General features: G+C 38.2%; 1 protein-coding gene across 8 annotated transcripts in view; it reads left to right on the plus strand.

The window, feature by feature from the left end:
- Positions 1 to 25,151, plus strand: part of KHDRBS3 (KH RNA binding domain containing, signal transduction associated 3) — a 205,970-nt gene that overhangs the window by 110,231 nt on the left and 70,588 nt on the right. For all 8 annotated transcript variants that reach the window (XR_010916904.1, XM_067531684.1, XM_067531676.1 and 5 more), the window contains one exon: positions 16,787 to 16,926. Coding sequence is in view for 7 of the 8 variants with exons in the window: in XM_067531684.1 (XP_067387785.1) it covers positions 16,787 to 16,926 (140 nt within the window). In the remaining variant the exon portion in view is untranslated. The remainder of the gene's footprint in view (positions 1 to 16,786; positions 16,927 to 25,151) is intronic.

Below are 25,151 nucleotides of genomic sequence, written 5' to 3' on the forward strand. Positions count from 1 at the left end.
AAGAAATGAAAATTCAGTGTCTTTGAAACTGGTGTAACTCAGCAGTGGATCCATACCTTCAAGTGCCTTTGGTGTAGAGGAGATTTGTTTTTGTTGTGTAAGTCCGAGATGCAACATTGATGCCACTGGGTGAATGGAGCAGCCTATAATTTTCAGTTTAGTTTTGTTGCCTATTGGTTAGAGTTCTTTAGAATTTGTTATTTAGAGTTTTCAGTTTAATATGATGTGTTTTGTTCAGCTGCCTCTAGATCGGCTACAGTATTACAGTTAATTTGAGAGAGAGGAAGACCATTTCTGAATTTGTAATAGTTTTATTAGCACAATGAGCAATATCACAAATAGTGCAACACAGCAAAATAGATAATAAGAGCATCCAGGATTCACATACTCGCATCATCCTTTCTGGGGAGCCTAGTATTGATGAGATAACCCACGAATTGTCCTTGGCCTGACAAATTCCCAGAAATCTCACTGGGGTACACTGGTAGAGTACTAACTTTATAATGGGTTATGCCAATGTTCTTATTCCTCATGTATATACAATAGGGATTTCAGCCTCTTTTCCTTATCTTTACTTCCTCACCCTACTAATGTTGGGGTGCTCTTCTCTCATAGGTTACTAGGCCATTTACCTCAAGCTTATTAGCATATATATCATTTAGTTACCAAGGCATTGTTGTGGTTGAATGTCTACTTTATGCTCCTGATTTAAAATATCAAAAGCTGGTCCAAGCAGATATCTTGTGGTTACCTGTCAGCAGTTCAGCAAGGTTTACTTAGTGCAGCACTCTATCTTGTGCCAACTTATGATATAGGATCACTTATTGGTTAATTGATTATGTCAAGTCTTTAGACCTTAGGCCTCAGTTAGTTTAGCTAAGCTATTTTCTTACAGGCTTGAAGCCAGTAGGTTTTTGTATTATTGCCTTATTCCATACCTATACCTTACCTGGTATATATCTATATATCTATAGCAATAACTGGCTACAGTTTGATACTTTAAATGTGGGATACACCTTGCAGCATCTGTACCTCTTGGTTGTCTGTGCCTTCCTGTGCATGCCCTTCCTTCCATATGTTTGTAAGGTGAGAGACACTCTTTGAACGTTGGCTAACTTCTAGTATGTTAGAGACTCTGCATCTGGATACTCCAAAAGTTCAGACTCTCTAAAGGACTGGATCTCAACCCCACAATAACATTTTGTATATTTTTGAAATTTTTGGCTGTAATGACAGTCTGCTTGCATGGGCTGGGAATGCACATGGTCTCCTGTCTTGATGGCTGGCTGATCAAGCACACCAGTATGGAATGAATTACTTAGATTTATCTGTAGGCATTTATAAAGTGCTTATCCCCATCGCATCTAAAACACTATACTAAAATTGCATCAAATCTTGGATGAATGGGAGATCATACAGAGGAACTTTGCACCCAGAGAGTTTGCTCTCTCCAAGAACAGCTGCTCTTGAATATTCCAGAGATGAGAGCTATCAGTCATGCTGTCCTAAACAGAGCATGTCTAAATGGACAATCTGAACATCGTGTTCTAGATAAATAAGAAGGTACCAGATTATAACTTCCTGTGTCAAAAAGTCCTACAGATGCTACAGTTGGCCCTACTCACAAGGCATTTTGGATTGCCACTAATGTAATGTGGAAGAAAAACATAATTACATTTAGTCAATAGATGATAAACTCTCACTAGTGTTTCTTGAATCGGGTAGTGATAGATGAAATATTCTTTGAGTGGGAGACAATGGAAGTAGATACTGTTGACTGATCTAACGAACCAGAAGCTGTTTGCAGCTGACACCAAGAGGAGACTGTTTGATAAGAAACACTATCTCCATTCACTGGTGATGAAAATATTACTTTCCATTTGTACCTCTGGGGCAAAGGCATTAATTAACCTTAGTGGAGAAGAAGTTCAGTTGTCCTAATAGCACCATAATAGATGAGACTGATATGCTTCTTAACTCAGCAGTAGCTGATCCTGTCATGCTAAGTCTGGAGAGATGAAGACTGAAAACCAGAGCAATGTTTCTCCTTTTCCTCCATAATTACATGGGTGTTTTTAATAGCAGATTGCAAGAGATGGGATTGAAACTTTACTGGGCTGAGCTCAGATAGTACAAAATGACCTTTTGTGAGACCCAGGGTCAAGTTCATGTTGTCTTAAGTTCTCTTGGCTTTTCAAAAGGAGTCTACCAGAAAAAAAACTGGGTAGTCATTTTGGGTAGCATGAGAGAGAAGCTGTCTCCATCCTAAAATCCAATCAAATTGTATTTTTGAGCAGCAGCAGGTAACCCAAATTGTAGTTTATTTGCTACAAAACCTAGTATAGCTTTCTTGGCAAATTGAGCTATCACTGTTTTTCAGGGAAAATAATTGCCTTCAGATTCTCTGGTTATGACCTGTAGCTTGCAAATATTATTCTCTTAAAATCAAATCAAACTCTGGCTTGCAACAACTGTAGCTGCTGCTGCTGCTAAGTTGTAAGGCTCTAGAAGTTGCTAAGTAGACTATTGTGGCTTGGTTGGAAAAGTAAATTGTTTACTTTTCATTCTGGTTCAGATGACTGCCTTTGAGGTAACTGACTAGTGCATAAACCTCAGGCCCAATCTCTCTCCTCCCAAAGGCATCATAGATCCATGGTCCAAGCACTAGCAGAGAACACTTTTAAAATGATGTTCATCCCTAGGCATAATCAGCAGTATATGTCTCCACTGTTTCAATCCTTTCTCCCCAGAAATTGTCTGTGTGGCTGAAATCAAGGCCTAATTTGTTGCCCTGTGACTCCAGGCTTTGGTCTATTGCACTGATTACATTTTCTCCTTTTTCCCTGTTCGTGTCTTCTCTTTCTTCTGCATTGCTTCTCTGTTGCTTTGCTGAGTCCTTTTTTTCTCCCCTTCTCTGAGCAGCTGAGATTTCTTTTCTTCCCTCTTAACCGCTTTGATCTTCTTCCATCCTGTGGATAGAGCAGTATCTCTGTGCCTGTTACGACTTAGCCCACTCCCAGCATTTCTTCTTGTCCTTGTCAGACAGATGGGAAACCTGACACTCTTTACTTGCTCAGATAATATTTCTTATTTCTTTATTTGTATTACTGTAGCTCATAAGAGGCTTTTTCTCAGTCTTCATTGCATAATATTAGGTATTGCCCTTCATTCTGTCTCTGCCAGCTTCATTATTAATCATTATGCTTTATATTTTGAGGTATCCTTTGAGAGATTACTCTCCAGCAGTAAAAATAATTGTGCAGATTGTATCTTTTAAAAAAGATGAAAATATACATACCTGTAATTCTGCTTCTTTGAAGATACCAATTCACAAGATTCTTACCTCCTCCACCTTTCTTAATGCACTTCCAAGAACTGACTGAAAGGTTTTTAAGGGGCAGTGACATTGGCACAGGCTGTGAACTCCCCTAACTCCTCAATTTTTTTTTTTTTTTTTTTTTTTTACCTTAAAGCACTGACATTTGGAAGGATCGATATGAGGGATTTATGCTCATCTGTCAGTACCTTGGTGGATTAAGAATCTGAGTTTTATGTGAATTTCAAGCTTCTCTCATGTTGGAACTACAAGAACCAAGAAAGAGTGTCCTGTGAAATATAATTTAAAAAAAAGCAGAATTACAAATTAGTATCTTTACCTTTCAATTTATCTTTTAAAATTTATAGGCTGTAGAGAACTTCCTGCATGCACAAGCCTACCCATTATTCTTCTTTGAGTGCTTGCTCATATCGATTCCATTCTAGGTGTGTGTGCATTCCCATATGCATGGTCCCTGGAATTTTTTCCCTTAGCAGTATCCCTAGGGCCACCTCTGGTGTCCTCTGGAGCCTTGTGCTTATGTGCAGTATATGAGGTGCAGCTGATAGATTCATTGCATTAAGGCCGGAAGGGGCCACTAGATCACTAGTGTGCCTGTCCTATATATTACAGGTCAATCAGTTTCTCCCAGTTACTCCTATATTGACCCCAATAACTTCTTCCAGAAGGGCATCTGGTCTTGATTTGAAGACATCATGGGATGGAGAATTCACCATTTCCTTTATTAGTTTGTTTCAATAATTAATCACCCTAATTGTTTAAAATCTCTGCCTAATTTCTAATTTGAATTTGTCTGGCTTCAGTTTCTAGTTATTGATCTTGTTTTGCCTTTTTTGCTACATTAAAGAGCTCTTTAGGATCCTGTATTTTATCCCTGTGAAGGTACTTATATGCTGTAATCAAGTCACCTCTAAATTTTCTTTTTGGTAGCTAAACAGCTTGAGCTCTTAAAATCTCTCACTATAAGGCAATTCTCCATCCCTTGAATCATTTTCTACATCCTCTCCAATTTTTCGATATCCATAAAACCAGAACTATGTACATAGTATTCCAGTATTGTCTCACCAATCCTGTATGCAGAAGTAAAATTATCTCCTCCTTATTCCTATTCAATAATTCCCTGTTTATACAGCCAAGGATCACATTATCTCTTTTTGCCACAGCATTGCACTTGGAGTGCATGTTCAGTTGCTTGTCCACTATAACTCCTAAATCTTTGGTAGTCACTGCTTTCCAGGATACAGTCCCTTATTCTGTAGCTATGGCCTGTATTCCTTGTTCCTAGTTGTATAACTTTACGTTTGGCTGTATTAAAATGCATTTTGTTTGAATGGCTGAGTTTACAAAGTGATCCAGATTTTTCTGCATGATTGAGAGCTTTGTCATCTGCCACTTTTATCAGTAGTAATTTTATATTTATACACTATTGATGAAAACTTTGAATAGCATTGGACCTAGTACCAATCCCAATGGAAGCCACTAGAAAAAATCCCATTTGATGATTGTTCTCCACTGACTACTTTGAGATCTGTCTGTTCTTAATCCCTCTTAATCCATTTTAGTGTGTTTTATTGATAATGTGTAGTGCTAATGTTTTAATCAGAATATTGTGCAATACTATAGACTATATTATAGCTATACGGTTATCTTCAGCAACCAAACATGTAATCTCAAAGAATAAAATTGGGTTGGTTTGATAAGACCTGCTGTCCATAAAACTATTTTGACTGGCATTATATATAGTCCTATAATTTATCAACTGAATCCCATATCAGCTTTTCCATTATTTTGTCCAGAATTGATGTCAGGCTAAACAGCCTACAATTACCCATGTCAGCAGGCTATCTGAACATTTGAAGTTGAATACTTCTACATTTTCTGCATCATTATGAACAATTTTACCATCTCTGTCTAGTAATGGGTCTATACCTTTGCTAGGATTTTTTCTTATTTCCAATGTACTTTAAAAACACCTCCTGATTGTCCTTAGCCCTGCCAGCCATGGATGGTTCCCTGATGTTTTTAGCTTCCCTTATCAATATTCTAACTTCAGTTTCTAATTGATGTTGATTTTTCTCTATTTTCCCCTTTCCCCCATTTATTATACACTATCTTTTGATTTCTAATTGTTGCCTTCACTTCATTACTGAACTAAGATGGTTTTTAGCCAAAGTTGTCCTCTTTCTTGATTGTGGAATCATGACTCTTTTGCCATCTAATAAACCTTTTCATAAAGAATTTATTTTAAGTTAAATTTCTGTTTATACCTTTCCTCCCAAATCACACATAATTTTCCTCAACTTGGGGAATTATCCCTTTTGGAATACTGTGCGTGTGCGTGCACACACAATGACATTACCCAGAGTACAATCTGGATAGATGGACAGCTGTGTCCACTCAATTCTCCAACCTGTGGTACCTTTTACATTGCCTCACGGTTAGAGTAATAATTCCTGGTATTCCCACACACAGCCTCTGCCCGCACACAGCCTCTAACATGTAAATCACCGTGAGCTTTGCTGTGTAATTGCTATAGCCAGCAAGCCACCCATGAACTACATTACAGAGCAACACCAAGAAATTCCAGTTCCAGACTTTCCTCAGAAATGTACGTCTTTTACTACCCTGTACCCACCTAGACAATACAAGCTTACATAAAGTCCATCATTTCATTAATAATAAGATTTGTGCATATCATGTTGTATCTCAAATGAAGTTTCCCAAACACTTCAATCCAAAAACACACTGATTTAGATAAAACAAATTTATTAACTACAGAAAGGTAGATTTTAAATGATTACAAGTAATGAGACATAAAGGTCAGGATTGGTTACAAAGAAATAAAAGATAACAACTCAACTAATACCTAACTTAACCAGCTAAGGGAATTCAAAGCAAAGGTTTCTCTCACCATATGCTTTAGCAGTCTTACTGGCTGGAATCTTTTCCGCCAGGACCTCTCCCCCAGTTCAGTGTTGATTTCCTTGTCCTTCAGATGGTGTTGATGCCGTAAGTAGAGATGAAGGGAGAGATCATTGGGGAGTCTGTTTTTTTCATTTTTATCATTTTCCTCCTCTTTGAGAATCCCCTCCAGCTACGATTCAGAAGACAGAATGTCTGTGGGATGGGAATTTCCAGCTGTTTCTTTGTCAACATGCAAATTTCTCACTCATACCCTTTTTCCTGCCAAAGAATGGCTGCTTAATTAGGTGATAGTGCATTTGATTTTTACAACACCTGGCTGAGGCATCAGTTTGCCTTTTGTCTTCGAGGAACCGGTTCGTGCCTGGTTTGCTAAACTTGGAATATGTTTTAGTAATGTTATACAGTAGAATCTTATCTTTACATACAATGTTACCACACATATTTTAGTAGGATAATAATGATCAGCACATCATGAATTTTCAAATATTATCTCAGAAGGCGTATTTGTACAAAATCCATTATAGTTTTGTAGAAAGGGTGAACATAGGGATACAGACTGTTATACCCACCCACCCCTAGATATATAATTACTAGTTTTGACAGTCCTCTTGATTACATCAGTATGGGCAAACAAAACTGTTCATAATCACTGGTCCCTAGGCAACCTCCACTAACTTCAAGTCTAGTGGTTAATTCATGTTTATCTGTCATAATGAGATCCAAAAGAGTTGTGTGCCATATATTTTTCTGCATGAGACCTCCAGCATATGTATCCCAAATTGAAGTCCCCAGTAACACAATTTTTTATTTCTGCACATTAGACAGGTACTTAAGGAATAAGTCATTCTCTTTCTCTGATTTGATTCAATGGACTTTAACAGATAGCCAAACACAACACCAAAAATGATTGAGAATGGAGGGGTCTTTTATTAAAGACACAAAAGATGAAAGAAGATGTTTGCATGGAGAGAATCCATATCTAGAGAAGAAATAATATCAACTCTGATCAAAACAGTGTTAGACTCCTTGATTTGAAATTATCTTCATATTAGATATGTCCAAACAATTATGTGAGCCTTTCACTCAGAAGCTAAATACCCTTAGGGAACAGTTCCATCAGGAAACACTTTCATTAGAAATTCCAAGAGATCAGGTCAGTCTTAAATGTTCGAGGTATGTATCTTTTACAGAAGCCCCATAGTTACAGATACAGAAATTAGTGTGAGAAAAACTACTTGCCCAAACAATCAGTAATTTACTGTATTAACCAGCAAGAAAAAGAAGAGCCTATTCTTATTGTTTAACTTTCCAACAGAGGAAAGAAACCATTTTGGCAGACAAGGCACCTTTTAAATACACCACTGGACAGCTGGTAAAATAAGAAGTGAACAGGATTTTTGAAGAAGAAAGTCCTAAGAGAAATCATTTAACCACAAGTTGCAACTAACTGTTCTTGCTACACAAAGCAAACAGGTATTTGGGGGCACATATAGTCTTCAGTGTAGGGAGGTCATTCTTGTACCATTACTTTCATTGGAACAAAAAATATTACCAATACTTTATTTTCTATTTGCATCATAAATTGAAAGGTCTTCTGAGTGATTGCACTTGTGCATTCCATTTTTGATGAGTGCGTGCCCTGCTCACAGTCGCCAGAATTCTTTCCCTCAACGATACCTGTCAGGGCAGCTTGGACACCCTCTACTGCTTCATGCCACTGGCATTGGTGTAAAGGGCTCAGCCAACTCCAAGCCCTCTCAGTTCCTTCTTACTGCCTGTGATGGTTGCTGGAACCGCACTCTTTATTTTTGCAAATACTCTGTTAACTGTATTCTCTCATTTTATTGGAAATAGTTGGGTGTTAAGGTTATTAGTGTTTGGTTAGTTAGGACTTTACTCCCATCTGAGGGTTTTGGTCAATTCCCAGTGCTGAGGGATGCCTCTGTCACCAGACTTGAAGCCCTAAGTTTCCTACAATAAGGCTATGCCTGTGAGCAACCTGCACTCAAGTTGCTCAAAGTGCCTTGGGGAAACTCATACTGGGGAGCAATGCCAAATTTGCAGAGACTTTAATCCTCACAGGAAGAAAGATAGTGAATCCAGGCTAAAGTTTCTACTCCTGGAGGTGGCATTGAGACCTCGATCTGTCAGGTCGGACAGACTTGGCATTGTGTGCCTCCAGCATCAGTAAGGAGTGCACCTCTTACAGCACTCAGTATTGTGCCAGTCTCATGTACCCCTGATTGCTTGTCCTTTGGTACCTTCAAAGGGAAAACCCATGGTGCTTGCTTCTCTGTGGTCCTCTCCACCTCAGCACTGATCCTCAGCACCATCTGGAGTGTGCCTCTGTGGTTAGTGGAAAAAGAGTCATCTTCTTCCAAAAAGGAGGTCGAGTCATACATTTCCCATCCTGGGAGCTGTTCGTGCTACCTCTTCTCCATGGATCCTGTCAGAGGAATACCATTGAGTGATGGCTTTGAGGTCAATGGGGACCTACACCTGTCCAGTGGCCTTTTGGAATCTGTGAGGCTTTCCCCCCATTTCCTGAGTGTATTCTGGGCACTTCGATTCAGTAAGCACAAAAGGCATGCAGCACTTACCTGCCGGATAGCTTCTGTTCCTGACTCAGTACCAAGCCCCATGCCGGACCTCAAGAGCCAGCTCAACAGGACACTGTGGCTCAAGAAATGGAGGAGGAGCATCTGCAGCCAGCGCTTATCTCCTCTTCCTTCTCCCCGATGAGGCAATCTCTGGAGGGGGCTCTCCTCATCCGAATGACTATCAGGTGCACCAAGATTTGTTAGAGGGTTGCCTTAAGTTTGGGCATACAGGTGGAGGAAATAAAATAACCCTCTCACTGCTTGGTCAATATTTTAGCCACTGCAGGTCCCTCCAGAGTGACCCTGCCTGTCAATGAGGCCGTTATGGACACAGTTAAAAAGCTGTGGCAGACTTATGAATCCCTTCCCCCCACTTCAAAAAGGGCTAAATGCAAATATTATATACCTGCCCAAAGTTACTTTGCTTTCATCCTCACCGCCAGATCCGTGATAGTATCTGCTGCCAATGAGAGGGAAAGGCAGGGCATCAGCGCACAATGTCAAAATCAGAAGACTTCAGACTGTAGAGTGTTGAGCACTGTAGAAGTGGGATAGACCCTTAAGTTTATTTCTGCCCCTCCTTCCTAGCCTCTCTCCCTGCTCCTCTTCAGGGACCAATCTCAAGAACAACTTCCAGCCTAGCAGTTTCAATTTCTCCTTCAGGTTGGAGCCATAGAGGAGGCTCCACAAAAGGATTTCTACTTACATTATTTCCCAATCCCAAAAGCAAAGGGAGGTCTCAGAGCTATCCTAGACCTCCATCAGCTCAACAACTATGTCAAAAGATAAAGTTTCACATGGCCATCCCATCATCCATCGTTCCTTCTCTGGATCCTGGAGACTGGTATGCTGCTCTCAATTTAAAAGATGCCTAATTACATATATCAATATACCAAACACACAGAAAGTTCCTCAGGCTTGTAGTGAAACACTCGCATTACCAGTTCACGTGTTTCCATTTGGCCTCTCTGGAGCTCTTTAGGGATTCTCAAAATGTATGGCCATAGTAGCAGTATTCCTGAGAAGATTAGAGGTATGTTCTATCCTGCAGTTAGACACCCATGGCTGGCCAGTGCCACCTGACTCAAGCTTGCAGGGCTCGGGCTTCAGGGCTGTTTAATTGTGGTGTAGACGTTCTGACTCAGGCTGCATCCCAAACTCTGGGGCCCTCCTGCCTCGCAGGGTTCTAGAGCCTGGCCTCCAACTCGAGCCTGGAAGTCTACAATTAAATAGCAATTAAATTAAATACATAAATACATTAAATACAATTTAATATACAATTAAATAGCCCTGCACCCCAGCCAGCTGGCATAGGCCAGCCACAGGTTTGTAATTGCAGTGTAGACATACCTAGGAGTCCAGCTCGACCCTTACCTAGATGACTGGCTAGTCAAGGGCTCATGTTATATCCAGCGTTCAGCTCAGTCAGTCAGTCTTCAAGGCTCTAGGCCTATTGATCAATGCAGCCAAGTCTCTTTGCCCAGTACAGAGGATAGAGTTTATAGGGGTGATGTTGGACTGTACCCAGGTCAGAACATTTCTCAAAAGAACAGCCATACTGAGTCAGATCAGTGGTCCATCTGGCCCACTATTCTGTCATCCAAGAGTGGCCAACTCCAGGTGCTTCAGAAGAAATTAACAGAACAGGTAATCATCAAGTGATCCATGCCCGGTTGCCCTTTCCCAGCATCTGACAAACAGAGGCTAGAGACACTTCAGAGCATGGTTTTTGCATCTCTGCCCATCCTGGCTAATAGCCACTGATGGGCCTATCCTCCATGAACTTATCTAGTTCTTTTTCGAACCTGTTATACTCTTGGGCTTCACAATATCCTCTGGCAAAGAGTTCCATCGGTTGACTTTGTGTTGTATGAAGAAATACTTACTTTTGTTTGTTTTTAAACCTGCTGCCTACTAATTTAATTTGGTGACCATAAGTTCTTGTATTATGAGGAGTTAATAACACTTCCTTATTTACTTCCTCCACACTAGTTATGATTTTATAGACCTCTGTCATATCCTGCCTTAGTTGTCTCTTTTCCAAGCCAAAAAGTCCCAGTCTCATTAATCTTTCCTCATATGGAAACTGTTCCATACCCCTAATCATTTTGTTTGCCCTCTTCTGTACCTTTTCCAATTCCAATATATCTTTTTTGAGATGGGGCAACCATATCTGCACATAGTATTCAAGCTGTGGACGTACAATGGATTTATAAAGAGACAATATGATATTTTCTGTCTTATTATCTATCCCTTTCCAAATGGTTCCCAAGATTTTATTTTGTTAACTTTTTTGACTGCCGTTGCACACTGAGTGGATGTTTTCAGAGAACCATCCACAATGACTCCAAGATCTTTTTCGTGAGTGGCAATGGCTAGTTTAGACCATATCCTTTTATGGGTATAGTTGGGATTATGTTTTCCACTGTGCATTACTTTGCATTTATGAACTTTGAATTTCATCTGCCATTTTGTTGCCCAGTCAACCACTTTTGTGAGGTTCTTTTGTAACTCTTCGCAGTCTGCTTTGGACTTCACTATCTTGAGTAGTTTTGTGTCATCTGCAAACTTTGCCACCTCGCTGTTTACCCCTTTTTCCAGATCAACATATTCATAAATGAACAGTACTAGTCCCATACTGACCCCTGGTGGACACCACTATTTACCTCTCTCCATTCTGAAAACAGATCATTTATTCCTATTTGTTTCCCATCTTGTAACCGGTTACTGATCCAGGAGAGGACCTTCCCTCTTATCCCCAACTGCTGACTTTGCTTACGAGCCTTCGGCGAGGGACCTTGTCAAAGGCTTTCTCAAAATCTAAGTACACAGGTCCCACTGGATCACCCTTGTCCACGGCCTTGTTGACCACCTCAGAGAATTATAGTAGATTGGTGATTGGTTAGTAGATTTCCTTTACAAAAATGATGTTGACTCTCCCAAAATCAAGAATCTAATCTACCTGATCTCTAATGACCTCTTACATTTAATCCAATAATAAGAGCCTGAAACCATATGAGGCTCATAGGACACGTGGCCTCGTGCACATATGTAGTATAACTTGTAAGGTTATACCTCAGACCCCTTGACATGGCTCACCTCAGTCTACTCGCCAAGCTGTCTTCATCTGGACACTGAGTTCTAATTTCCCTAAATTGGTGGTTAGTTTTTGTGGGTGTTCCCTTCATCTGCCCTCAATTGTCAAACGAGTCTGGTCTCAGATGTGTTGCCTCTCAGGTGGGGAATTTACCTGGGTCCCCTCCAAACTCAGGGTGTTTGGTTCTCGAGGGAGCTCTCTCTTCATATCAACATCAGAGAATTCAGGTCAATTCATCTTGCCTATCAGACTTTCCTACTTCATATCAGAAAGAGAAACCTGTTTGTTGTTACAGAGAACACCACAGCTATGTCTTACCTCAACAGGCATGGAAGCAATTAACCCGGGAATTTTTCATAGCCTATTCAATCAACTTTAGGCCCCTTTCCTTCCAGGGTGCAGAACAAGGTAGCAGACAGCCTGAACAGGCCATTTTTGAGTCACGAGTGGTCTCTTTGCTCAGATGTTCCAGATGCTTTTTCCACCAGTGGGGGATTCCCCAAATAGACCTATCTGCAAAGAAGTCCAACAGAAAACGTCACCAGTTCGGCTCCTTGCAAGGCCACAGTCTCCTTGCAAGGCCAATTACAGACACACTTCTGCTACACTAGACAGAAAAGGTTTACTGTGCTTTTCCCCCAATCCTACTTCTGTGCAGGGTGCTACTAAAAGTCAAGTGAGATGACACCCAAATTTATATTAATAGCCCCAGTGTAACCTCACCAACACTGGTTCTCCACTGTACTGGACCTCTCGGTGTCATCCCCAGTCTCACTCCCACAGCTCACAGATCTAATATCCCAAGATGACGGTCAGCTGCTCCACTCTAACCTCTTCAGTCCCTTTATCTAAGCCCTGGAAGCTTCATGTCTAAATCCTAGAGAATAAACATACTTGGAACAAGTTTGCTAAGTCTTACTAAGTAGCAGAAAGACCTCCACCAGGGCTTCCTACCTGTCAAAATGGAAGCTATCTGTTTTTTTATCATTTTTCTTGATGAGGTACACCTTCCCAGGTACTGCTTCCTTCAGATCTTGGTGTTTTATTAGACTTCCCTGAAGAGAAACATTTTTGAGGTCTTACTCCCATGAGGGTGAAAAATCAAGACCCTTTAAATAACTTATTTTCCTGCCTGAAAGTGTTTTAAAGGAGTCCAAGCTTATACAGCTTCTGTGGTGGTAGCTCACCACCACACAAAACATTACGTCTACGCAAAACTATGCAATATCTCTCTATTGAATGTATTGTGAATACAACCGTCTGTGTATTTGGATGCTGTGAAAGGGTCTGAGAACTAAAAGGTCTGAAAACAAGGCTTCCACCTGTAACAATGCCAGAAAAAACATGTCCTCTGAGACAAAGCTTTCCATTTCCCTTTTTCAAGGGGTGAGAGGAAGAATCTATTATGAATCACATAAGGTTAGGGTTGGTAGGGACCTCAGGAGGTCATCTAGTCCAACCCCCTGCTCAAAGCAGGACCAACCCCAACTAAATCAATGAAATTTTGATCCTCTTCCACTATGGCCTATGAAGGAAATCCCCATGAATTCTTCTTCTGTTTGGCTGACACCAAATTTACTAGCCCATCCCTGTTGGAGGAGATCTTTTGCTGTATAGGAAATGCTAGGTATAAATAATTGTGGATAGATAGGTGATATCAGTATTTCACATGAGTTATTGCGTGCTTTCTTTATACAGGTCTCTCCTATCCAGAAAAGTGTCATATCCGATCTTGAGTCCAAAATATAATATCCTATCTCAGTAATTCATGTCTAAATCAGAGTTGATTATAAATATATTGTCCAGAAGATGTGAGGAGGGATACAATCCATACTGGATGTATGGATCCAATTTCCAAATTAATTTTTTTAATTATTATATTTTTAAATCAGTGTTTTTTGTTTATCCACCTTGTTTGTAATTTTGTTGAGGTCAGGGTGTTTTATTAATTAATGAGAAATTGTTTTTGTGATTGTTCAGCACCATGAGCATTTTATCAATATAATGTTACTAATAATGATAAAATTGAGTCCATCAATAATCTAACATCAGTTGATCTCTAAGATAATACACCATAGCCCCATTAAAGATGGGAATAATTAGATTTTTGCTGCAAAATCTCAACATTTCTAATATGCCTGTGGTCCTTTTGGGTCACCAAATCCTTAAGAAATGTCAGATTGTTACCTGATAGAGAGATGCTAGCATACTGAAGTCTCCTGGGCCAGACTATTATTCAGTTCTCTTGCTTTTCTGGGAAGAAACACCCCAAGAAGGTCAGCCTTATTAGGATGTTGTCCATTATTCTCTCCCGTGGTTACAAGATGTCAGACTGCTTAGAAGAATGGAGATGAGAGAGCCAGAATGGGCAACATTCATGAGGGATGCCAGTTTCTCAGGCAGGGAAGTTCACCCATTTCAAACTCGTCAACAACATCTGGCTGGCAAAGTCAGTCTCATCTATCAGAGATTAGAGCAGTCTGATATGGCCCCCAATCCCTTCTGCTTTCCAGGCTAATCAGAAGATATACTAGTGTACCATCTAACCATCTCCCAAATGAGACTGGGAAAACATGCTGTTCTCCAAAATTCCAGTGGCTGCAGTTCATAAATCAGAATGTCTGTTGGTTTTAATTGAAGAATCCAGATCAGGGTCTACTGGATCACGTTTGCTCTAGCCTAGTGAATAAAAACATATACTAAAGAGACCTATGAAAAGTCCAATCCATTACGTCCCCTAGGAATCAGAGTTGTTTTGTCTAGGGTCACGATAGTTTCTGGTGTAGAGATGCATATGCAGATGAGTTATGTAGGGCATCTATAACATATGACTTATCAAAACTGCAAACTAGTCACCTCTGCTTTCCTTGGTGGGGGAATTTGGCCAATGTATCCTACTTATTGTGTTCATCCAGTGCTTCCTTAATGTTCTTCATTTGTCCATCTTGTATAATTCGGTATTTTGTAGTTAAGGAATTCCTATATACAATTCCCATCCATCATGAGATGGCATATATCAGGCACAGAAATAGACATTTTATATTTTAATTCTCTTTCTGTACACTGTATGTCAATCAGAATAAAACACTCCTCCCTCCCCCCCCCCATGGAAATAATTTAAATGTGGGTGTTATATGGGTATTAATCTAAGCTCTTATTGCAGCAAATATTTTGCTGCTTACACAAGTTTAAGTATTAGCAGTTTATTGAAGCAGTACTTTAGAAAGAACAAGGTCCTGGAGATAAAACTACTCAGTCATAGAAGGCGTCTTCCAGAGGACAACCACAGATTGGTCTGTCTTACTAATTGGTTGCTGCTACCTGCCTGCCTGAATGGAGAGAGAACTGTAACTTATCCTCTCAGACTTAATATCCCAAGTATATACAAAGACACTTAATAGGTGAAATTGCTGTTTAGTACCTGTGTTTCAACCAAAAGGCTGCCTTTAGGAATGAAGTATAAAGGAAAACCCAAGCATTCTTTTGTTTAAAAAAGCCTTAAAATTGAGAGGAGGCACGAAGTCTGATGGCAGATGAGTGCCACCGTTCTTAGAGTGGCATTAACCCTTTTGTTTGTGCAATTTCAGTACTTCATAGTAATGTAAATTGCCTGATGCATGAGGCAACACTTGATATTTCTTTGGTAGCGTTCACATTGATAGATGGGTAAAATTCTACTTCCACTATGAGGTAAAGATTACTTTTTTCCTTAACTGGAATTGTAACTTGATAGTGTTTGAATAAAACTCTTCCACTTTGGTGGAAAAGGAATAGACCCAATGTAGTTTTTTCTTGAACTAAATGAGAATGAAATTTTGTGAAAACCAGCACTTATTACTGGTACATGGAAGAAGGAGCCTGTTAAAAAGTCTGTTTTGAATACAGTATTTTTCTTGGTTTACATTAAAATTGCAATCCTTGGCTCATTTATACTAAATGGAATTTGATGATAAAGAAATTCAGCTCTCAGTTCACATTCGCTCACAGCATCTGTTTCATTCCTATCTAGCACACTGGATTTGGAGGATTTTAAGTATTTTAAGGCCTGCATACGTTTGAGAAGTATTCTACTAACTCATTTATAAATAACTTTATGAATTCTGCAGTGTTCCTGTGAGTAGTTCTATGGAGGAGAGCAAATAAATCTTGTATGTCCTCAGTTTACTTATACAAGTCTATTTTAAATTTTTCAATTGGAAATATTTTCAGCACTCAGTATGTTTATTTGGATAAAATAACTCATTTATATGGAAGAAATTCATAGAATCAGAACTTAAAGATGGAAATCAGCTACTGGGACAGGTCATTTAATCTACCCTCTGCTAGCACAGGATTTCTCCCTATGGTACATGGCCCTGGAGTCAAAATGTCTTGGACTGCAACTTCATCAGATCTGAAAAGCTGAAATGAAGTGATGGGATTTTCACCACTTTGCCGTTGGACAAGATTCCACAATCAGATCTCACTTGATATTTATTCTAAGTTGTTAAGAAGCATATATAGTGTTTTAAGTACTGGTAATTTATTTTTGCTAGTCAGTAAACCCCTCCCCACGTCTTTGCTGTTTTTTTACTGGAAAATATGCTGGAGATAATGGGCATGATTTGAGCAAAAATATAATAAAAATATTGTTTTATTTGAAGGTTTTAACCATATTTTAGGTTAAATTAGAGTTCCCATTGCAACATTTTTCTGTATTGTTTCTAAAGGGTTTTCAGCAAAAAAAAAATCTAGAATATTATGAAAAATACTTTTTTAGAAGCAATTCTTGCTATAAATATTTTTCTGTGTTGGTTGAATAGCTTTCCACTCCTCCCTTCTGTCTAGGACTACAATGATGAAATCAGACAGGCACAGCTCCAAGAATTAACATATTTGAATGGTGGTTCAGAAAATGCAGAAGTTCCAGTTGTTCGCGGAAAACCACCAATACGAGCACGAGGCGTACCAGTCCCTGCTTTGGCCAGGTAGGCACCTCAAAATGCAGCAGGATTTTATTTGAACATGTACATTTTGGGCTCAGTCTTGAATCAAGGCGGACTCTCCGGAGCATATGGCAAGGTGTTATGCAGGAAAAACAAGAATGGTAAAGCAACTCTATACGATATGATTGCTACTTACATAGGTACCAAATGTGAAGAAATTATTTTGGTTCTGCAGAAAGATTCAGATGGGTTGATATACACACGTTGTGGTTTGAATTAGCAATGATAGTGACGCATATGTCATGTGAACTCTTAGTAAGGGTGACATGCCTATGTTGAGAAAAGATAACTGCAATACTGAGTGTTACCGGTATATTAAGTTTTCAATTACATAGGGATCAGTCAAGATTTGCATTAGTTATAAGTAGGACTTCTGATATTTGGTTTTAACTGATAAACACCGATAAAACCCCTCTTATGCAAAATAAATAGGTGTTTAGCCAATATACAACCGGAAATGGATATTTGAACCTAAGGGATTATCTACAGAGTAGTAATGCAGACTATGGGGCTGTAATTTCTGAACTGCACTAATGTGTTGTGCATTTATTGATCTGAGTAGACCCTGCTGGTGCACGAGAGGTTCCCTAGAGTGTTTTAAAGTGATGCTGTTTGAAACAGTACTACGTTAAAGCACACTAGAGAACATTACAATGAGATTACTTATTACAGTATATATAATACTGTAATGAGTAATGTATGAACCGCCAAAACTAAACTAATAAACCCTGAAAAACAGAAGCCCTAGTTATAAGGTCCTTAGTGGATAACATTTTATAGCCCTTCCTATCTGGGTGTCTCAGGATTTTGTGAACAATACTTTAATTGATTAAGTTGTTAGGTAAGAATAGGGTAAGTATTTTCCCCATTGTACAAATAAGAAACTTTCTGAGGCACAGAGGCACAGATCTCAAAGTTAAGGCCTCCTGGTTTCTAGTCCCATTCACTAGGCACAGAAGCACAATATCTCTCATCCTTCCTTCCTTAAGGTTCTTCAGTTATCTTTTCAAATAACTGCTGTCATTGATACAAGTGGTCTTGCATTTTTACTCCCGCAATGATACTTCTGGCATTTGGTTCATTTAGCTGCTATGTATTAACTTTTTGGGATTCACTTCTTAGAGAAACAGTTAATGGTCTGCTTTCCCTTTGTTGAGGCCATAATTTAAGACTGATTTGCTTGAACTCTTTTTAACTGGTTTATAGGATGTACTAAATTTTCAGTGTTAACAATCTTGTGATAATTCAGCATGATCAGGAGCTAAAAATGTAATTTCACATGGGTGTTTTGAAGCTTGAGTTTGGATACATCTCTCAATTTTAAAAAAGCTACATGTCCAAATTCTTCAGATTCAGTTTGAGTTTAACAAGCATTTTTGTCTGATGGAGAAAAAAGGGGAAATATGTTTCCTCTTCTATAGTACTTTCCTCTGTTACAATAATGATTTTATGCCTTCATTATCAACCCCCTACACACCCATTTCTTGAAGTGCAGAAGTGACAGCTCATGTTTTTTTCCTCCAAGTCGTTGAATTCCTAGTGTGTGTGTGGGGGGGGGAGGGGGGCAAGGGGAGTAAAATATAGTGCAGGGCGTTTACATTATAATACAGATCTTAGTTTCTATAGGGAAAAACTGTTGTTACAGTGTAAATTAAGCCATTTTCCTTCTACCAGATCTGTCACTTTTATTTATGGTAAATTGGAACTCACAGGATAGGTTCAAAACACAATCCTGAGGCTAACATAACTCACTTAAACAGATGTTTTGAAAAGAAAAAAAATGGCTGAAGAACTGAGACAATCTGGAAAGATGACCAAATTATTCATTTCATTTAATAATGCAGGTTGAGTCTGCCAATTTTATCTAGAACCGTGATATTCTCTATCAGTGACTTGTTCCTTCCAGATTATAGTTCTGTTCCCTGTCCTGGTTCACTGTACAGGAGGGATTGATTGCTCTTGTACATCTTGCTGAGTTTTTTATTGCAAAATATGTATTTTAAAATTTACATAGTTTTATCACTGTCACAGGGTCCCATTTCCTTAGCATTGTTACATGCTATTCACCAGCATTAGTGCTGTATTCATAGTGTTGTATTCATTCACCTTTTGTTTTAAAAGTAAGGAGCCTCTGCACCCCTCCATGCTGTTTGTGTAGCATCATTTTCATTACAGTATTTTAAGGATATATTTTAGATAAATCAGTCTGTGTGGACATGAAAATCTTTTGATAAAAACTTAGATAAACCATGCTTTTGCTAAAGTTTTAACAATGATCTCTTTATTTCTGTAAAATATATGTGAATTGTTATTATAAAATTAAGGTGCCAGTTGCAAACATTTGTAGCCACTTCTTGGGTGTCCTGTAGACCTTTCCTGTAATATTAAAGAATTCTGGCTGTCAAGAGTTTTCCCCTGGTTTTCGTTATATCTTTGGCTCTTTTCTCCAACAAACATGCTACTTTAAGTTTACTTCATATGATGTGTTTATGGGTGTTCCATAGTGTTCAGATATAGGTCCTCTTATCTTTTGCATCTGCAAGGTCTTTGTGTGCTAATTCTTAAAAACATCAGTGACACCTCTACGAAGTGCATGCTAAACTTAGTGCTTACCTCAAAGACTTTTTTTTGGTTCTGTGAAGTGCTTTTCTACTTTACTCATATTTAGAGAGAATTTTTTCATTTACTCCAGGACACCTGTTTCTCTGATACAGAATTTGATCGTTATCTTGGATTAATTTTTTTGTTATTTTATTGATTATTTTGAGATCTTTAGTTACCGTTTGTTAAACATCTTCCTTCTATAAGCTTTTACCCTTTCTAATTTGCAATCAGTTAAAATTATGTGATTCCTCTAATCTTTTTTTATTCTTATAACTGCCATGCAACCCTGTTTAAGTGTCTACTAGGTACCTTTGAGTTTAATGTAGAGTTCAACTTAAATGTGACCGCAAAGGAAAAAAATTGGTGTTTGTGTCTTCTGTTCCTTTTTTGATATACGATATACAGAACCCCTGAAATGAGGGGGTTTTTTTTGTTTAATTTGTTTTAAAGTTGTGTTCATGCTTGTTTTACATTAAAAACTGAAGTCTTGTCTCAGCTGATGTCTGAAGAGCCAATGAAATGCTAATATCACAGTAACCAGGAGAATGAAAGTTGAACAATGGTGAAGTCAAGGAACTTTTACTCAGACTTTCTAAAAGCCCTTGTGGGCGGTGGTGTGCATGTGCACACCTATTTAACTTCAAATGTCTAATATTTTGATTGAATGAAGCCTTTTGTTAAAGGCATTAATATCCTGTCCCATAAATAATGGTGTTTGAACAATAAATAAGCATCCCTGAGAGCTCCCAAAGATCTTACAACAAAAACAGGGAGGACCAAAAATAACATTCTTGATATTTCGAAGAAAACCTAGAAGCAAAAGATAATTAATGATGATGATAAAACTAACAACACAACTTTCAGTCTTATACCTCATAAAAGACAAGAAGGTCACAATTCCAATACTTTTAAATCCATTGCTGGTGTCGTGTAAGATCTCAAACACTCCCCCTCTCTTGGTTCAGTAACCTGTTTATGTAATATGATATAACAAACACCTCTCTGCACAGAATCTTTGTTCAATTCCTTTGTTTATGTTTATTTTCCCATTTACAGGCTTGAATATTGGGTTTTCACCTGTTATATTTTCTCCACATGGTGGAATTCTCTCTCCTGATTCACTGTTTCATTTTAAGAACATGACAGAATATCTCTTGTTTTTTCAATTTCTATACTCTAGATATACCAACAGGTATATCTAGAGTATAGAAATTGAAAAAACAATTGTACAGTACCTTGAACTGGTCACATTTTTATTTATTAGATGCCAATTGTGTGCTGCATGGGGGAAGATCCGATATGTGCCTGTGGACTTTCTATTCTAAATCTGGCAAATAATGTAGCTGGTCAAAAGTGCCTTTTCTTACATATATAAAATTCCAATATGCACTTCATACAGAAGTTTTAGAATGTGGAAATCAGTACATTTGTTATTTCTTGTAAATTGACAAACATTAGATTGTCATAAATGTATAAGTCAGTTAGGTTACTAGTAACTTTCTTAACAACAGTACTTTGTCTGTTTAGAGAGCATTGTTTGACCAAGAACTAGGACTCTCCCAATCATCTTGCCTCTCTTCTTTCATATTCTACATAGGTTTTCATACTATATATATATATATATATACACACACATAGGTATACAGATTTTTATCCTGTTATCTTATGGCTTGGTACAGAAAGCTTGCCTACTTCCCCTGAAACAGAAAAAGAGGAAATAGAAAATAAGATCCAAAGGGGTAGCCATTAAGGGGCAGACTTAATTCTTATCACAGAAGTCGTCTCTTCCCAACTTGAGCTTTTAAGTATTCAATTTCCTTCCTCCTGTTGATCTTGAATCTAGTACTACTTCCTTTTTCTTGTTTTTTTGCCCCCTAGTTTCTCTGCCTTCCTGATAATTCAGACAAGGAAAATGGCATGAGTCTGAAGGAAGCAATATTACAAAGTGGTGGGAGTACATTTGATAAACAACTCTTACTCTTTAGATATTATGCTCCTGTTCTGAGGATGCATCAGAAGGGAAGGGACTCTATCATGGTGGGTGTCTCAGCTATTGTTTCTTGAGGGATGAGGTGGGAAAGGAGTCTTAACTATTTTAACTCTAATATACTACTAGCTAGCATGTAGATCCAGCCATTCCCCTACTGTGATGCTGCTTCTTTCATCTCCCATGCTGCTGTTCCTTCTCTTCCTGTATCCCCACACCTACCCACCTCCAGGAACCCAACAAGCTCTGAAATTTAAAAATTATTCAAGGGTGTGTTGGCCAATGTCACTTCCCTATAGTTGCATTAATTCACATCATTGTAACATTTCCCTTGTAACAAATATGATTTTCAGTATATTCTTATTTTAAAAATGCATGCATTGTCAATGATAATATGAATTGCAGATACAATTTTTATAAGTATGTAGTGAGGAATATTGATAAGTCTTGTGGACTCTAGCTAGTGTGTCTCTCTCTCTCTAGGCTCCTCTTGCAAACCTAAGAACAGCATTTCTTTTTTTCAAAGTGTAAAATAATTAGCTTATTTTAAACTTAAAACATGACTTTTTAGGATTAACCAAATTCCTGACAGATTTCCTAACCCAAAAATGTTGGAAAAAGTAAAACTTTATTAGATGTTACTTCTGAATTTAACTGAGTAAAGCAATTTTCCTCAATCATCCTGTTTGTTTGTTTTTTTGTTTTTGTTTTGTTTTTTAAGTACTTGACATTGTTGCTAAGGGAATTGCTTTTATGACTCACCTGTTTTTCTGGTGGGGTTGAGTAATTTCACCCATGTTAAATGCCTGTACCCACCAATGCTAATCCACTTAGCCATCTGGTTTCTTTCTATTTATTTCAATCAGATTTGCAGTCAAAACACTGATACTTGAGAATTTATGCAAGAAACTGATGGGAGTTATGGTAGAATATTTAATTGGGTTTTGATGATCTTATACAATAACATAAGAAGCTATTTTGACTAATATTCCCCTGGAAAATATAAGTAATCATTTGAAGTATTTGCTTAAACGGGGACTGGCAAACAGTAACTTTTTTGCAGTTCTTGTATATGAAGAAACATTGTGACATCCAAATTTTATACCTTCAAATACCTTCTTTCTTACTTTGGAGTATTAATATCATGTAGAAAATATCCAAAAGTATCCACCTAAAATTCAGTGGCTCCAATTACTTGATGGAATTATGTGCTTGCAAGTGTTATGTTGGTCCTACTTCAGAAAACTTCTAGAATTGCTGCTTCTAAGAATGCGGCTATTATCAAATATTTTCACTAGTATCCTTCAAAGAGCATTACTGTTAAGCATAAAATGCCTTTTCTTAGCCCTTCGTATAGGATCCTTATACTTGAGGATAGTTTATTTGGGAAAATGACACTAGTTTCCAATTAATATAGATCAGAAACATCATTCATATATCTTGTTAAAATCCTGTTACTTACCTTTGTGTATGCAGACTGAGATCCTCAGGACTTGATTACTGTAACTCTGTCTGGGGATAAATAAAACAGTCACACAAAATCTACAGTTAGTTTAGATGCTGTAGCCTGCCTCAGTTATAAATGACATAGGATCATGTCACTGCTGCAATGTGATCACAAATTCCACTGGTTCCTCATTAATTTCCAGAACAAATTTAAACTCTCATAATTTATAGTACGCTAAATTAATTGGAATTTATAAAGACTGCCTCTTTGCCCACAGTCCACTGAGGCAGTGTGTTCCGTAGGCATGCTGTAGCTTGAGAGAGAAGATTCAGGCGCTATGGGGCAGTATGTTCTCTATGGCTTTATAGCAGTTTTCACTAGAAGAAAGATTGAGAACAAGCCTAACTGTGTTCAGCTCAAAATGAAGACGACCTTTTTGATAATTTTAGTCCAGCAATGACCTGTAGTTAAAAGAAACATGGGAAGGCAGAGGTGCTAATTACCTCTTTGTGTTTTGGTACGTGGACAGCAAGGTGCCTAGATATCAACATTGCTGAAGAAATGTGATGAGAGAATTAAATATTAATATATTTACTTAATGCCAACTCTACAATTACATTTCTCTGAGGATTACTTTCTGACTTACTACAAAAAACAGATTTGCATCTGTACCCAAATGAGGGAAACATCTTGTTTTTTCTAGAGATGAAATCACTAAAACCATACCGTTTTTTAGAAAACAGAATTTATCATCTAAGTCTAAATCACTAAACACAAATTATAAAAATTAATGCTATGTTAGTATAAAAGAATGATAAAGATGTACTACAAAGTGCTATATTAATGTATATAAGGATTATAGGAAAAGAACTATGTATTTGAAAAATACTCGTATCATGTAAGTATACCATTGTGCTGTGTAGGTACTGAGGGCAGTGGTATAGTTAATGGTATTTTTACCATGAATAAATTACATAATCCATACTAAAGGATATGCTTCCAATTATGATTGACAGGCAGATGGTCAAAGAAGAAAAGTCTCTTCCCACAAGGGATTGCTACTCCTAACCATACAAGAATCAGTTTCCATTCCATATCGGAGAGGAACTATTGTATAGCCCTCCTCCAAAGAACTTTTTTAATTTGAGAGATGGCAGAAAAAATGTAAAGTGTAGAATTAAGAGGGTCTTTGCTAGCTGATGTCTGCATTGGCCTGCCTCCAGCTATGGCAGATTTTGTGCCTGAAGTATATGAGTTGAGACCTCCAGCTCAACATGCAGTCAGCTGCTGAGTCTAGTAAAGCGTGGTATCCATCACCTTCTAGTAAACAGAAGATCCCCCAAAACTGCTGCCAAAATCCCCCCATAAAAGTAAAACCTTTCATGTGGAACACTTCTTTCTGTACCACCATCTGGCTTTTTTCCAAGGGTGCTCATGTCCCTGCCTCTGGTGCCCTTAGCTGCCTGACAGTGTGCCCTCTAAAATTTGGTTCTAGTTCTGGATCAGGGAGACTACCTACAAGGTCTTCAGGGAATCTGAACCTCTGCCTCTCCTGCCTCAATCTCTCTCACAGTCTAAGCACAGAGGTCATAACCACAACACTATTTTCAATCCAAATGTAAAGGCACTTCTTTGATCTTCCTTTCTTGCCAAGCAATACATGTTATATACTTTTAAAACTATTCATGTATTTAACTTTTCCATTCAGTGGAAGAAATTGAGAGAGAAACATAAATAATATACATTAGTGTTTCTTTATTCTTAATTCTTGAAGGCACTCATCTATCAAAGCTAAGAAAAGCAATGAGAAAAATTGATTGCAAGGGAAAGTGCAGACAAAAATTTGAATGAAAATTGAGAGCTTTTTAAGAAGAGTTTATTGGATGGCCAAAAAGCCATGATTCCACAATCAAGAAAGAGGACAAAGTTAGCTAAAAGCCCATCCTGGTTCAGTAGCAAAACACGGTCAGCAATTAAAAAAAAAATATAGATATAAAACAAATCGGGGGGTGAGGGGGAGAGAAAAATAGAGAGCAATCAATATAAATTATAAGTTATGAAATTTAGAAAACTGATAAGGGAAGCTCAAGACAACAGAGAAAAATCCATGAATGGCAATGCTAAGGACAATATGGAGGAGTTTTTTAAAGCATATTAGGACAAAAGGAA

The sequence above is a fragment of the Emydura macquarii genome, unplaced genomic scaffold (assembly GCF_026122565.2).
Source record: "Emydura macquarii macquarii isolate MOO-44397 ecotype Brisbane River unplaced genomic scaffold, CSIRO-AGI_Emac_v2 contig_369, whole genome shotgun sequence".
Classification (NCBI taxonomy): Eukaryota; Metazoa; Chordata; order Testudines; family Chelidae; genus Emydura; species Emydura macquarii.